The sequence below is a fragment of the Saccopteryx bilineata genome, chromosome X, assembly GCF_036850765.1.
Source record: "Saccopteryx bilineata isolate mSacBil1 chromosome X, mSacBil1_pri_phased_curated, whole genome shotgun sequence".
Taxonomy (NCBI): Eukaryota; Metazoa; Chordata; class Mammalia; order Chiroptera; family Emballonuridae; genus Saccopteryx; species Saccopteryx bilineata.
The window spans coordinates 59048840-59065025 of NC_089502.1; the positions used below are offsets into that span (position 1 = coordinate 59048840).

The 16186-nt window shown below is 41.5% G+C and overlaps 1 protein-coding gene across 2 annotated transcripts in view; it reads left to right on the plus strand.

Moving 5' to 3' along the window:
* The first annotated feature begins 752 nt into the window (after positions 1 to 752).
* CSTF2 (cleavage stimulation factor subunit 2) overlaps positions 753 to 16186 on the plus strand; it is a 31761-nt gene continuing 16327 nt past the window's right edge. For both annotated transcript variants that reach the window (XM_066249202.1, XM_066249203.1), the window contains exons 1-7: positions 753 to 875; positions 1989 to 2067; positions 2841 to 3010; positions 4051 to 4187; positions 5000 to 5119; positions 5223 to 5360; positions 9342 to 9465. In XM_066249202.1, the coding sequence (XP_066105299.1) occupies positions 818 to 875; positions 1989 to 2067; positions 2841 to 3010; positions 4051 to 4187; positions 5000 to 5119; positions 5223 to 5360; positions 9342 to 9465 (826 nt within the window). In that variant the 5' untranslated portion in view covers positions 753 to 817. The remainder of the gene's footprint in view (positions 876 to 1988; positions 2068 to 2840; positions 3011 to 4050; positions 4188 to 4999; positions 5120 to 5222; positions 5361 to 9341; positions 9466 to 16186) is intronic.

Sequence of the window (16186 nt, forward strand, 5' to 3'; positions counted from 1 at the left end):
ATTTGTCCTTGCAGCGCCTTAGTTGTTCATTGATTGCTTTCCCATATGTGCCTTGACCAGGGGCTACAGCAGACCGAGTGACCCCTTGCTCAAGCTGGGCGACCTCGGAGTTTCGAACTGGGTCCTCCACGCGCGTCCCAGTCCCAGTCCCAGTCCCACGATCTATCCACTGCGCCACCGTCCTGTTCTTGTTTTCTGACACCCTGCCTGCCAGCGTTCTCTAATGCCCGGCCCCATCACCACCACCAAGCAAAGGGAGCCCAGGGGCTACACAAGAGTAGAGAGGGGTATGTTCTGCCTCACCATCTTCTCAGCTATGTGTTAGCGCTCTGACGTTAAGTGCCCCTCATTCTCCCATTCATCTAGGCTGCCGCAACTCTCCTTCCCCATCTTCATAAACTCAGATTTTATAAAAGCATAATTTGCACGCTGCTGGGGCGGGGCCAAGCACTTCCCTCCCACAACAGGGCGTGATTAAAACCAAAGTGCCACGTGGTTAACAAATGACCTCCCTGTTACCATGGTAATGCCGCTGCTGCCATCTTTATTGTGGTCAAAGGTTACTTGTTCTAGCCTAAGAAAAAACGAATGATAAAAGATACCATTCGCCTAGGAAAGCCCGAACCGACTCAGAAGAAAGTTACTGTGAGGCTGCAGCCCAGCCAGGAGGGAGGAGTCATTGATGTCGCGGACATAAAACACTCCTCCTTTGATGATGCAATAACGCCAGGGGCGGGGCCCTGCAGCCCTGGCGTTTCCGGTGCACGAGCGGTACGGAAACGTGCCCGGGCATACCGGAAGCCGCCTGAAAAGAACGATGGCGGGTTTGAATGTTAGAGACCCTGCGGTAGACCGTTCTCTACGTTCAGTGTTCGGTAAGAGAAATTCAGTGTTGCCAAGTACCGCAGAGGAACAGGAAGGGGCAGTGAGCGGCGAGGGACGCCCCCTGCACCTCCTGAGTCGCCCCGGGAACCTGTGATCTGTCAGCCGTGCCTCCTGTGTGGTGGTGGTCAGGCTGGTGGACCCGTGGGCAAAGTGATGTTCCCTTTCACCCGAGGTTTGGCAGCCTCTGCACAGTGTGGCCGAGGAAGTTAAACTAGCGTTCAGCTTATATGCGTTTCTCCTTTCATTGATTTTCTACCTTCAATTATTTTCTAGAAGCGATGGCGCTTGGCAACTGTCCCTTACTACTTCTCACCCCCTATTTCAGAATATTTGTGCTGAGGGTGTAGATACTTGTGTCCGCTTCTCTCCTTCTTATAAGGATTTTCATTCTGTACTTAGAGCCCGTTACATTTTAGTTCGTTGATAGTGGTAGCAGCTACCTGGTGTCTTAATATTGATTGTAAATAAATGAATGAAGGAATGATTGGGGCCTCCTCAAAGAAATTTTCAAGAGGATCGAATAGATTCTAAGTAATCTTTTCAGCCGAAATAAGCTTGTTTGTGACCTTTTAAGTATGTGTGGTGATTTTAAAGCACCATTTGGAAGCACATTATGACAAAACAGTTCAGAATGATTTTTAATCATCTTCCACTATAGCCATGGTCCTTCCCTTTTGAGTGTGTGTGTGTGTGTGTGTGTGTGTGTGTAAATATGGACTTTTGAGCCGGTTTTTAAAATGAAAATATTGATATTTTTAGTAGTTATTTATAAGACTTGCAGACCTTCAAATAAATACCAATGCCTAAGTATTTTCACCAAAGTTAAGGAATCTAACTTGTCAGATCAGTCTGATAACTGATATTTAGGAGTGCCTACACCTTTTGTAGTTAGTCTCAGTGATTTATTTCTTTCTCTTGCAATTAAAGTCAGTAAAGATTGAAATCCTATCTAAGGGAGTACTGTGGAACTGAGATTGGAGGAACACTGTGTTTTGAGCTAATTGATACATTTTCCATGGTATAAGTAGTTAGTGTTTATTTTCTTACTAAAGATCTAGATTCCAAGGCTAGAATTGTAATATGTTCTCTATTTTCTTCCTTAGTGGGGAACATTCCATATGAGGCTACTGAAGAGCAATTAAAGGATATCTTTTCTGAGGTTGGACCTGTTGTTAGCTTCAGGTGCGATTCCCTTTCACTACTTGGTGGGACTTTCTTAAAAATCACTACAAATTTGGCCCTTAGCAATAATGACAAGGTTTTCACATTCGTGACTTTTCACATGCATATTTTTTTCATAACAGCATTAGTAAGATGTAATTTACGTACCTTACAATTCACATTCATTTCTACTAAAAGGTACATTTTTTTTTCTTAATGCCAGCAGCATTCAAAATTCATGCCATTTTCAAATGTGCCCAGGCGTTGACTCTCTCCTGGCCCCTTTTGTGTTTCCAGTGCACATGTGTTCAGCTTCAGGGCCGGCTAAGTATGTGTAACCAGTTGGAGTTATCTCCAGAATCTGTTGCACATGCACACAGGGAAGAAAATGTGCCTTCTCTAACAGTTACTACAATGTCAAGCTAATGGAGCTGGGAGCATTCCCTACTCAGCCACCCCAGCGGTTGTCGCTTCTACGGACAAGACAGCTGGGTGTGGGCTTTTTCCACCACATCAAACAGAGTCACCCCTCCACTAGTCGGAGAGAAGCTGTTGATATTAGGACCTGCCCTGTCTTGTCAACTGACCTGGGGGAGGAATTGGTTTTTAAAATATGTTTATGAAGGTCAACTGTAATTTAAATATATATTTTTTAAAGGTTTAAAAAAATGTTTCAGTGCAACAGCGTGATCAAGTCATTTGCCTTACAGTTCACCAAGTTAGAACGTGGCAATATTTGCAGGAACCCTGTGTGTATGTAACATTTACGCCTGTATCTTGGTTCTGCTCTTCAGGTTGGTATATGATAGGGAGACAGGAAAGCCAAAGGGTTATGGCTTCTGTGAATACCAAGACCAGGAGACAGCACTTAGTGCCATGAGAAACCTGAATGGCCGCGAATTCAGTGGGAGAGCACTTCGAGTGGACAATGCTGCCAGTGAGAAGAACAAAGAAGAGCTGAAGAGTGAGTACAAACCCAAGTTGTATGCAGTTTGAGTTAGCAATGATGTCACAATGAAGAGTTTCTATTGATGGTATGTTTTAGTATCTGCTTCAGTGGTTACCCGCACAGCTGCTTTGCTTGACCCGCCTGAGGTACCTGCATTAGGCAAGTGTGTATCTTTCAGAAACAGAGTTGACATTAGAAGTCCTTCATTTGCCAAGGAGTTAATTCCGGATGAAGATGAATTCTGGCTCAGCAAGCCATTAGTTATGTACTAAGTGTATCATTGGTGGTACTCCTGTAATTATCTTGCCAGATCTGTAACTGATGGGAACACTCACTAAGGCATTCTTAGGGCTTGTTTATGAGGTTATAGATCCAGGAATACTATTTTGAAATTAGCACCTTTTCTCTATTTAAACCTCTTGCCACTTCATATGTAACCATTTGAATGATTGCTGTTTCTAAAAATCGGAACCCTTGTTGGGGGTGTCTGGGAGGTGGGGTAGGAAAAGTGTCCATTTGTTCAGTAGATTACATAGTAGGGGTGGTTGTGCTGAGGTGAGTGCTGGTGAGTTTGCAACAGCCAGCCCACCTGTGTTGCCTGGGTGCTCACTCAGGGGCTGTAACCTGGGAGACTGTACCCATGGGTCCCTGAGGGTCATGGCTTGTCCCATGGCCTCCCCTGTGCCCTTCTCTGCCCCGTTCCCACCAATCTGACCAGGGCCCATTCTTAACCCTACCCATGGATCATTTCAAGAAACCTGTTTATTGTACAGCCCCAAGGAAAAACATACTCTACAAAAATCCAACTTGTATATTTAGCAGATTATCGTAAAATAAATAAATAAATAAACCTCTTGCTTTATTCTGAAAACAGAAATTACACCCTGTCACTTTGTTCTACAGAAATAGGAGACTTGCAAATCACTGCCTTCTCAGTGCCAGAGACTTGAAAGTTATCAACAGGTCTTTAGAGCAGCCCTGGAAAGTAGCTACTTGAAATGGGTTAGCTCTTTATTTCACCTCCTCAAGTTATTTTGTACTTTCTTCCTGATCAGGCCTCGGCACTGGTGCCCCTGTGATTGAATCACCATATGGAGAGACTATCAGTCCTGAGGACGCCCCAGAGTCCATTAGCAAAGCGGTTGCCAGCCTTCCACCAGAGCAGATGTTTGAGCTGATGAAACAGATGAAGGTGGGATGATGCATTAAGTTATGAATAAATCCAATCACATCACATTTTTAAGAGTTCATTGATCAAGTTAACAGAAATGACTCCCTGAGCTCTAGCAGAAAGTGTGCCCGCTGACCACCATTTATCATGCACCTTCACTGTTCTATCCATGCACACTATATTTTACATTTTGTGCAAAGAGCTTTCCATTGTTGTACACCAGGGATAATCAACCTTTTTATACCTACCACCCACTTTTGTATCTCTGTTAGTAGTAAAATTTTCTAACTGCCCACCGGTTCCACAGTAATGGTGATTTATAAAGTAGGGAAGTAAATTTACTTTATAAAATTTATAAAGCAGAGTTACGGCAAGTTAAAGCATATAATAATCATTACTTACCAAGTACTTTATGTCGTATTTTCGCTAAGTTTGACAGAATAAATCTTTATAAAACAACTTACTATAGTTAAATCTATCTTTTTATTTATACTTTGGTTGCTCTGCTACTGCCTACCATGAAAGCTGGAACGCCCACTAGTGGGCAGTAGGGACCAGGTTGACTACCACTGATGTACACCAACACACCAACACAATCTGTCTGGGTTTCTGTGGCCCAAGGGTATCAGATATAGATATTAAAATGTGGGGTTTTTCCTAAATGATGATTTTATGGTATTTGAAATGCCTCTTCCTTCTCTTGCCTCCCGGGACCAAGATTTTGTGTGCTATGCAAAAACTGTTACATTTCTCAGAGGGGATGGTTCTAAATCACTGATTTCTAAGCAATGTCTGTAAGTGTTGAACCTGATGGTAATTCTGTTTCTTCTCAGCTCTGTGTCCAGAATAGTCCCCAGGAAGCACGGAACATGTTGCTCCAAAACCCTCAGCTGGCTTATGCTTTGCTACAAGCACAGGTAGTGATGAGAATTGTAGATCCAGAGATCGCCCTGGTAAGTGCTTCATGTTCTTTTTTGCAATTGCTGGGGTCAACAGGTTGCAGAATATGAAATTGCTTTGTTAAGCAGCTCACAGATGTGTCTTTTTACTTTTCAGAAAATTCTGCATCGCCAGACAAATATCCCGACACTGATTGCAGGCAACCCTCCACCAGTCCATAGCGCTGGGCCTGCCGCAGGAGCCAATGTGCCAATGAACCAGCAGACTCCTCAGGCCCCTGGGGCCCAGACTTTGGTACGGCTTTACCCCTTAACATTTCTTTCATCTGTGTTAGAATGGCAGTTCCATTTTAGGAGCATGTATTGACAGAAGAATGATCAGGAGCCAGAGATGATCATTTCAATTTCTAGGCATAAACACAGTTTCCAGGTTGCAGAATATGTGGCATCTGAATGAATATGGATTCAGTGCCAAGGTTGTAAAACAAAGAGGTTCTTCCTTTGCACCCTTTTTATAAGCTCATTTTGTATTTGTGTATGTGTAACACTGTGGCTAGCACTGTATTTCATATACATGTTTCATGTAATACCACAACCGAACAGATGAGGGTGCACTTTTAGCTACATTCTTACCAATGAATAAACACCTCACTTTCTTTTTAATATTTTATTGATTGATTACAAACAGAGGGATGGGCAGTGAGAAGTATCACTTTAATTGTTCATTTATTGACTGCTTGTCCCATGCACCTCGACCAGGCAAGCCCAGGGCCTTGCACCAAAACCTCAGCGTTCCAGGTTGATGCTCTATCCACTGTGCCATCACAGGCCAGGCATCACCTAGCTTTCCGAGTGTGACACAAAACCCTGAAGCCATAAAAAAATCAATATATTTGAAAACTGAAAATTTAATATATGGAGAAAAAGAAATAAATACCAAAAACAGATGACAAGTTGGGAAAAAAGTATTTGCCACACATGTGGATAACAGGCTCATTACTTAAGAGACCTTAATCATATTTAAGAATGTTTATTGCCACATTGTAATAGTGAAAAAATTAGGCAAATCCTAAATGTACATCAGCAGAAGAATGGAGAAAATATGATATGCTCTCCAGTGGGTACAGGGTATTATATTGAGTGAGATGCTTGAAACCATGTCAACACAATAAATTAAAGGTAAATTTAAAAAATATATATATGTCACCATGAATGACTTTCAAAACATAATTCCATAAAGCAGTTAAGATGAACTGGGATACATAGTATCAACACAGGTAACTTAAAAACATAATACCACACAGACGTGAAAAGAAAGAGTGTGGAGCCTGACCAGGCGGTGGCGCAGTGGATAGAGCGTCGGACTGGGATGCGGAAGTACCCAGGTTCGAGTCTCCGAGGTTGCGCGCGGGCTCATCTGGCTTGAGCCAAGAGGTCGCCAGCTTGGACCCAAGGTCGCTGGCTCCAGCAAGGGGTTACTCGGTCTGCTGAAGGCCCACGGTCAAGGCACATGTGAGAAAGCAATCAATGAACAACTAAGAAGTCGCAATGCGCAACGAGAAACTGATGATTGATGCTTCTCATCTCTCTCTGTTCCTGTCTGTCTGTCCCTGTCTATCTCTGCCTCTGTAAAAAAAAAAGAAAAGAGAAAAAAGAAAAAAGAAAGAGTGTGGAAGGATTCCCAAAATATGGGATAAGTGTCTGTATATATTACAACCACATGTTTAGTGCGCCACAAAGAATATGTTCAGTATATAATGATTTACATAAAATTTCAAAACCTCTGTAAGAATTCTTAAGTGATTGTCTAAGAAGGGAACAAAGGGTGCAATTGGGGAAGATCATATGAGAGATTTTAGTCATGTGTGCAGTTTGTTTTCTAAGCTATGTGGTTAATTTCATTTTTTATACAATTTATATATCTGAAATTTTCCATAATAAACACAAAAGACATCCTATAAAGTAGTAAGAAAAATACCAATAACCCAGCAGAAAAGTTTGCAATGAGCATAAACGGTTCACAAAATTGGAAATACAAATATATATTAAATATATGTAAAAGTGCTCAACCTTGCTCTGGCCGGTTGGCTCAGCGGTAGAGCATTGGCCGGCATGTGGAAGTCGCGGGTTTGATTCCCAGCCAGGGCACACAGGAGAAGCACCCATCTGCTTCTCCACCCTCCCCCTCTCCTTCCTCTCTATCTCTCCCTTCCCCTCCCGCAGCTGAGGCTCCATTGGAGCAAAGTTGACCTCGACGCTGAGGATGGCTCCATGGCCTCTGCCTCAGGTGCTAGAATGGTTCCAATTGCAATGGAGCAGCACCCCAGATGGGCAGAGCATCGCCCCCTGGTGGGCATGCCAATTGGATTTTGGTCAGGCTCAAGCAGGATTCTGTCTCTCTGCCTCCCCGCTTCTCACTTCTGAAAATTAAAAAGGAAAAAAAAGTGCTTAATCTAAAAATATATATATATATAAATGTAAACAGAAAGTACAAAAAAAAACCCTGCCATTTTTCATCTTTCGGATTGGCAGAGGCAAACAACTTAGATGGATCATACAAAGGTTTAGGGCGGAAGTCTGCAAACATCTGTAAATGGCCCGACAATAAATATTTTTGGCTTTGCAGGCAGTGGAATCTATCTTAACTACTCAACTCTGCCATTGGAGTGTAAAATCGGCCACAGACATGTGTGATCGTGTTCCAATAAAACTTATGAAAGAGACAATAAGCCAGATTTGTCCCAAGGACCATAGTGTGCTAACCCATGCTCTAATTCAATAAATATTTTTTTCAGAAATTAAATTAAATTAATTAAGACCCAGAGAGGTTAACTGATCCAAATTTAGGAAAATTGTAAATGGCTTATTCAAGATCTAAACTTGGTTCTGTGTGATGTCATAGCCTGTTTTCTCTTAACCACATCACTATACAATTTTGTGTTTTAGAGTTTTGTTTGTGTTATCTGAGAGCATATGTAATTTTTTATATATATATAACTTAGCTTTTATTCTTTCTTTGTAGAGCTCTTTCTATTCCAAGGTACTGCTCAGTTCCCTGGGGAAACCACAGATGAAAACGTAACAGTCCCTTTCCCTCCGGGAGCTTTATTATAGCATATTTAAAAAAATTAACAGTCCCCTCAAAACCAGAATTATATCTCAGGACAGGGATGAGAACAGATCGGTCAAATTTTTGAAATTTTGTCTTAAAAAGGCAGACTGCCAGCAGTTTCTTTATAAAAATGTCCCCAGTCCCCTCTTTTTTCCTTGGGTTCAAGACTTTTTTTTTTTTAACTCTTATAACCAGGCTCCAGTCAGGAAGTCAAAAATAAATGCTACAGGTAAGCTCACCACACAAATAAGACTTGTCTATTTTGGCTTTTAGAGTATGGTCCATCTTACCTGACCAGGTGGTGGCCCAGTGGGTAGAGCAGGGGTCCCCAAACTTTTTACACAGGGGGCCAGTTCACTGTCCCTCAGACCGTTGGAGGGCCGGACTATAAAAAAAACTATGAACAAATTCCTATGCACACTGCACATATCTTATTTTAAAGTAAAAAAACAAAACGGGAACAAATACAATATTTAAAATAAAGAACAAGTAAATTTAAATCAACAAACTGACCAATATTTCAATGGGAACTATGCTCCTCTCACTGACCACCAATGAAAGAGTACCCTTCCAGAAGTGCAGCAGGGGCCGGATAAATGGCCTCAGGGGGCCGCATGTGGCCCACGGGCCGTAGTTTGGGGACCCCTGGGGTAGAGCATGGGACTGGGATGCAGAGAAGACCCAGGTTCGAAACCCCGAGGTCACCAGCTTGAGCGCGGGCTCATCTGGTTTGAGCAAGGGTTACCAGCTTGAGCCCAAGGTCGCTGGCTTGAGCAAGGGGTCACTCAGTCTGCTGTAGCCCCCTGGTCAAGGCACGTATGAGAAAGCAATCAATGAACAACTAAGGTGCCGCAACAAAGAATTGATGCTTCTCATCTCTCTCCCTTCCTGTCTGTCTGTCTGTCCCTCTCTCTGCCTCTCTTTATCTCTGTCACACACACACAAAGAGAATATGGTCCATCTTAACTGTTACAACCAGGCTTTTTGTGTGTATTTCATCTTCTGTTCAAAGTGTGTTATATACTATGGTGAGACATGCTGTACAGAAAGGATATTTGGTAGAATATTTGGGGGTATCAATTTTAAGAGTTCCTTAAGGTAATAGACTTTATGTGTTGAGTCTCCACAGAGGTATCTGCATTCTCTGGTTTTTCTTTTGGTCAGGGTGCAATGCACGTCAATGGCGCACCTCCTCTGATGCAAGCTTCTATGCAGCCTGGAGTCCCAGCTCCCGGGCAAATGCCAGCTGCCGTTACAGGACCTGGCCCTGGTCCCTTAGCTCCCGGAGGTATACTTCACTTAAGTTTTCACCATTTTGCTATTTTTCTAATGGGTTTTTCGCTTGTTGCTGTTTTTTGGGGTTTTTGTTTTTGTTTTTCTGCAAATGGGATAGATCTTGATATAATATTATTATACAGCTAGGACATATATATCCTAGGTGGAGGAAATCATTGATTTCTTATGTGCAATTCCTGTGTGTCTGATTATGAGAACAGGAAAAAGACACTAAAGTGGAAAGGTACAGTAAAACTTCTGAATTAATGAAGGGAAAACTAGAATGAATGGAAACTAGACCAAGCCAGCAAATACAGAGAAAAGAAAATGATATTGTGAAGTAAGTAATAATAAACATAGAGTAAGGGGAGGGAATAAAGTCTTGTGTAGTCATTGTCCTGCTAAATGTGAATGGACTGAATTCTTCCATTAAAAGCCAGAGACTGTTAGATTAGGGTAAAAGCACATGAAAAAGAAAAAGACAACATACATGACACATTTCTTCTTAATTAACAGACATAAAATTGTATTTCATTAAATATACATACCAAAGAAAAAAGGGAAAAAAGAATTTTAAAAACTGCATATATTTATTGACAGTGTATATATAGGAATTAATAGAGCATTGCTTTTACACATGTAGCTTTTTATAATTCAGCATTTGTAACTAACGTTATGCCTGAACCAGGTTCCCCATGTGGAACAGCTGTATGAATGAATGCACAGTGTATATCAATATTGAAAGTATTTTATACAACAACCTTGCTTCATACTAATTTATCTAATCTGGCTTAGACTGACTGCAGCACACTACTCATGGGGAATAATTCAAATCTAAATTGTTCTGTTTTGTACAGAGACAAGGTGACAAGGGATGGAAGAAGGGATTTTTTAAAGAAATTTCACCAGCTCACAATTTTTATTTACCTTTAGTGTTATAGTTAAATTGTCTTTCAGCAAAAGAAATGGATTCTGTATTTTATACATTTATGAATGATAGGTGAAGAATTTACCTTAAAAATAGTTGTAATGTGGTCCTGCTACACGTGACAAGTATGCAAGCCACGATACGTGCAGCTCATTACATGAGTTGAAAAACATTCAAATATCCTGTTCTGTGAGACAAGTGTACAGACCATGCACCTGGATATCATAGCAATGGTGGATTGCTGTAAAGGTTTCTGAGTGACTGCTCTGCATTTCTGTTCTTACATCATCGTGAATGTTAGCACAGAGGGTGGGTCAGCATTGTCTGTCTGTGGACCACACTTTGAGTAGCATTGTTAGTGGACAAAAGGTAAGTAAGCATGTAATTTTTTTCTTTTTTTCTTTTATTTTTGGATTTTTCTGAAGTGCGAAGCAGGGAAGCAGAGAGACAGACTCCCGCATGCACCCAACCGGGATCCACCTGGAATGCCCACCAGGGGCCGATGCTCTGCCCATCTAGGGCGTTGCTCTGTTGCACCTGAGCCATTCTAGTGCCTGAGGCAGAGGCCATGGAGCCATCCTCAGCTCTCCGGCCAACTTTGCTCCAATGGAGCCTTGGCTACAGGAGGGGAAGAGAGAGATAGAAAGGAGAGGGGGAAGGGGGAAGAAGCAGATGGGTTCTTCTCCTGTGTGTCCTGGCCAAGAATCGAACCCGGGACTTCTACACGCTGGGCCAATGCTCCACCACTGAATCAACCTGCCAGGGCTTAACCTTATATATTTTGACTGGAGAATTCACTTCCCCTCTTAAAGAACATGGAACATTTTTTTTTTAAAAAAACAAACCTTAACCATAAAATAATTATAAAATATAGAGATTTTACTGGTTGCATTTTCTGATTATAAAATTAGGAATAAATAATTAAAAGGTGATTGAAAACAAAAACCCTTACTAGGAACATACTCTTTAATTTTTCAATTAAACAATAAAAGAAATAGCCTGACCAGGTGGTGGCGCAGTGGATAGAGCGTCAGACTGGGATGCAGAAGACCCAGGTTCGAGACCCCGAGGTCGCCAACTTGAGCGCGGGCTCATGTGGTTTGAGCAAAAGCTCACCGGCTTGAGCCCAAGGTAGCTGGCTCAAGCAAGGGGTTACTCGGTCTGCTGAAGGCCCATGGTCAAGGCACATATGAGAAAGCAGTTAAGGTGTTGCACCGTGCAATGAAAAACTAATGATTGATGCTTCTCATCTCTCTGTTCCTGTCCGTCTGTCCCTATCTATCTCTCTCTCTCTCTCTGTAAAAAAAAATAAATAAAAATAAAAAAATAAAAGAAATAAATTATCTAAACGAACAAAAATAGTGCGTGTCATATAAAAAAGTACAGGAAATAGTGAAAGAAATACTTAAAGGATAAAATGGATATTCTTAAATGCCTATATTATTAAAGAAAAAAGGAACTCTAAGTCCCACTTTTTTTTTTTTTAATTATTTATTTATTTATTCATTTTAGAGAGGAGAGGGAGAGACAAAGAGAGAGAGAGAGAGAGGAGAGGGGAGGAGCTGGAAGCATCAACTCCCATATGTGCCTTGACCAGGCAAGCCCAGGGTTTTGAACCAGCGACCTCAGCATTTCCAGGTCGACGCTTTATCCACTGCGCCACCATAGGTCAGGCTAAGTCCCACTTTTAAAGAATTAGAAAAATAATTTTTAAAAAATCAAGAAGAAATTAATAAATATAAAAGTTGATGTTACGTGTAAATGGATTTTAAGTTATTTTTTTTGTGAGTTTATAGCATTTATGCTTCTGAAGCTATTCAAACTTCACTAAGATTTTTGAGATAGCCTGTTGATGAAAAGAGAGAAGAACCAACTCGGAAAGTAGGCAAAGAAATTCAGTAGGTATTTCATAGAAGAGCAAATCCAAATGGCAGCAAGAACAAATTCAGTTATAGTCAGGGAATTACAAATTAAATAGCAAGATTTTACTTTACTTAAAGCCATCCGACTAGCAAAAGTTGCAAGGAGAGATGACAGACACTATTGATGGGGAATGTGGTATCGTAATTACATTGCTGGTGGAAATGGGAAGTTTTTCAGCCTTTTAAGGAAGTTTCACGTTAGAGATCTGTATACGCTCTAACCCACCAGATCCACTTCTGGGAATCTAGTGCTTTCAATAAAAGTGCTATTGTGTGATAGTTTAATATGAGAAATTATGCCCATAATTCTTTCTACCATCATTTTCTGTAGATCCTAAATCTTTGTATTGTTTTGGTGAGTAGTCTAAAAAAATTTCATAAAATATTATGGCTAGAACAGAGCTTTGAAATCAGACCTGTGGTTCTCAAACTTCAGTATGCATTAGAATGACTGAAAGAACTTACTAAAACACAGATTGCTGGTCCCCACCACCAGAGTCTAATTCAGCAGGTCTGATGTAGGGCCCTGAGAATTTACATTCTGACAAGTCCACTGGTGAGACTGACTCTGCTCGTCTGAGGACCATATTTTAAGAACCTCTGGTCTAGGCCAACTCCTTCACATTACATATGAGGAAGTCGGAAAAGACATTAATTTTTATCAAATTACTTGTTCAAAGTCACACTAAGTAGCATAGCTTGAGCTAGCATATGTTCAGTTGTTTTGTTATTATTGTTGTTTGGTTTTTGTTGTTATTGTTGGATTTTTTTTATCTATGGCTCTCTGATGCCTGGCATGTTAAATGGAATAAGAGAATGTGATAATACTTGATATTTTAGGTAAGTATTAATAACTGCAAACAGTTCAGCTTGTCTATTGTATTTTCCCCACTTGCAGCATATATTGTTCTTTTGAGGAAAAGGGAAGTATTTCTATGTGGAAGGGACCAGACAAGAATGCATGGTACATGGTGATGATTTGTATAGCAGTCATTATACCGTGACTAGTTGAATTGACCAGTGGTTCTCAACTCTATTAGACCTAGCAGCCCCTCTTCATAACAGATCTTTCGCAGTAATGCCGCAAACCAGCATGACTCATAACTGTCTAGGTCTTGAGGGAGAACGGCGGATATTAAGAACCACAGAAATAAAAAGGATGGGATTGGGAGGCCTCCTGCAGTCTGAAGGCATACAAGAAAAAATGGGCAAAAACCCCGGCCAGCTTTATTATATAGTGCAGAGAACAAATCTATTTCTAAAACAAGGGAGTTTCTGATACCAAGTCACATATCTAAGGTATAAACAGGAATCCTCTTAAGAGGACACCCCCCCCACCATACAATAGCCAAAGGTGTGAGGAAGAATTTAGTCTTAAAAGAGATGAAGGGAAAGGCTTAGTCTTAAAAAGGGAGAGGGGAAGGGCTTAGTTTTAAATTAAACCCTAGGCTGTAAGGACTTTGTCAGCTTACAACCTGTCTCCCACACAGTAACACCATAATTTCCTGAAATGAATTGCACAAATGATATAACCCAGTGGTCCCCAACCCCCAGGCTACGGACCGGTACTGATCCATGGGTCATTTGGTACCGGTCTGCAGAAAAAGAATAAATAACATGAAACATTGTCAGAATAACAAATTTAAATACAGCCTGAATAATGAGGACATGCTCGTTCTTCCTTTAACTTAGCCCAATAAATATCGTAAGTTTAACAATTATATTTAAAAATACCACAGTTTTTACACCGGTCACATAATTTTATTTTGTGCATTTATCTGTCCCACACTAAAGGCCAGTCCATGAAAATATTTTCTGACATTAAACCGGTCCGTGGCCCAAAAAAGGTTGGGGACCACTGATATAACCTACCTAACATGATTTCCGAAATAAAAAAAAAAATCAGCAAAATACCATAACTATAACATAAAGGATAAATTAAAAGAAGTTTATTATAAAAAATATTTTAATATGCAAGTGTTCTGACAAAACCACACTAGAAAACAAAGGGTAGCGGCCCTGGCCGGTTGGCTCAGCGGTAGAGTGTTGGCCTGGCGTGCGGGGGACCCAGGTTCGATTCCCGGCCAGGGCACATAGGAGAAGCACCCATTTGCTTCTCCAACCCCCCTCCTTCCTCTCTGTCTCTCTTCCCCTCCCGCAGCCAAGGCTCCATTGGAGCAAAGATGGCCCGGGCGCTGGGGATGGCTCCTTGGCCTCTGCCCCAGGCGCTAGAGTGGCTCTGGTTGCGGCAGAGCGACACCCCAGAGGGGCAGAGCATTGCCCCCTGGTGGGCAGAGCGTTGCCCCTGGTGGGCGTGCCGGGTAGATCCCGGTCGGGCACATGCGGGAGTCTGTCTGACTGTCTCTCCCCGTTTCCAGCTTCAGAAAAATACCAAAAAAAAAAAAAAAAAAAAAAAAAAGAAAACAAACGGTAGCAGTCAGACCTCACACCTATGCAGTGAATGTAAAGCTGCAAATGTAGGCAGATACAGGTATGTTTTGTTGGCAGCTCAGATACTACAAGGACTGTTGACATTGATAACGATTTTCTAGTATAGTGAAAACTCTTGGTAAAGTTCTTAAGACAAAATATAGTACCAATAATTTACTCAGTAATTGCATTTCTAAATTTCTGGAAAATATAATACAGTGGTGCCTTGAGATACGAGCAGACCAATATACAAATTTTTAAGATACGAGCTGCGACTTAATCTGTATTTTTTTTTTGAGATTCAAGCAAAATTTCGAGATACGAGTCATGATTCAGGAAGCTGCTGCTAGTTGGCGCATTGGTGCATAGGTCCAGTATCGGCAGCACAACACTAGCATCTCGTTCTTTCTCACATGTTACCCACAGAATCAAGTCGAATCTCGTACGTTGTACTCATTCTTGCATCATTTTTGCATTTTTTACTATTTTTGTGTGCTATCATGGGGCTGAAGGAAGTGAGTGTAAAGGACAGTGGTGAGAAGAAGAAGATAATGATGTCGATAGAAGTAAAGCAAGAAATAATAGAAAAACATGAGTGTGGTGTACGAGTGATGGAACTGGCAAGGCTGTACGACCGCAATACATCTACAATATGTACCATCCTTAAACAAAAGGATGCCATCCAGTGAAAGGAACTACAATTCTGTTCCAATTAAGGACAAATATCCATGAAGAAATGGAGAAGCTTCTGCTGGTGTGGGTGAAAGAGAAAGAGCTGGCAGGAGATACAGTGACAGAGACAGTAATATGCAAAAAGGCACATATTATTTACGGCGACTTGAAGAAGAAAGAACCATCAACCTCAAAGAGGCAGCAGAAGATACGGTTAAGGCAAGTCACGGCTGGTTTGAAAGTTTCAAGAAGAGATTTGGCATCCACTTGGTGAGGCATGGTGAAGCTGTGAGTGCTGACCTTAAGGCAGCTGAGGAGTCCATCGCACGTTTTGCTGTGCTTATTGCAAAGCAAGGCTACATCCCTCAACAAGTGTTCAACTGTGACGAAACAGGATTGTTTTAGAAAAAAATGCCCTAGAGGACTTTCATCACTGCAGAGGAGAAGAAGCTGCCAGGCTATAAACCCACAAAGGACCATCTGACCCTTGCATTGTGTGCAAATGCTAGCAATGACTGTAAAGTAAAGCCACTGCTAGTGTATCATTGAGAAAAATCCTCGAGCCTTTAAGACTCACAAAATTCTTAAAGAAAAACTGCAGGTTATACGGCGCACCAATGCTAGGGCATGGGTTATGCAGCAGTTTTTTATTGAATGAGTAAATCTCGTATTTGGTCCTGCAGTGAAGAAATATCTTCAAGAAAATAAACTCCCAGCCCTGGCCGGTTGGCTCAGTGGTAGAGTGTCGGCCTGGCGTGTAGAGGTCCCGGGTTCGATTCCCG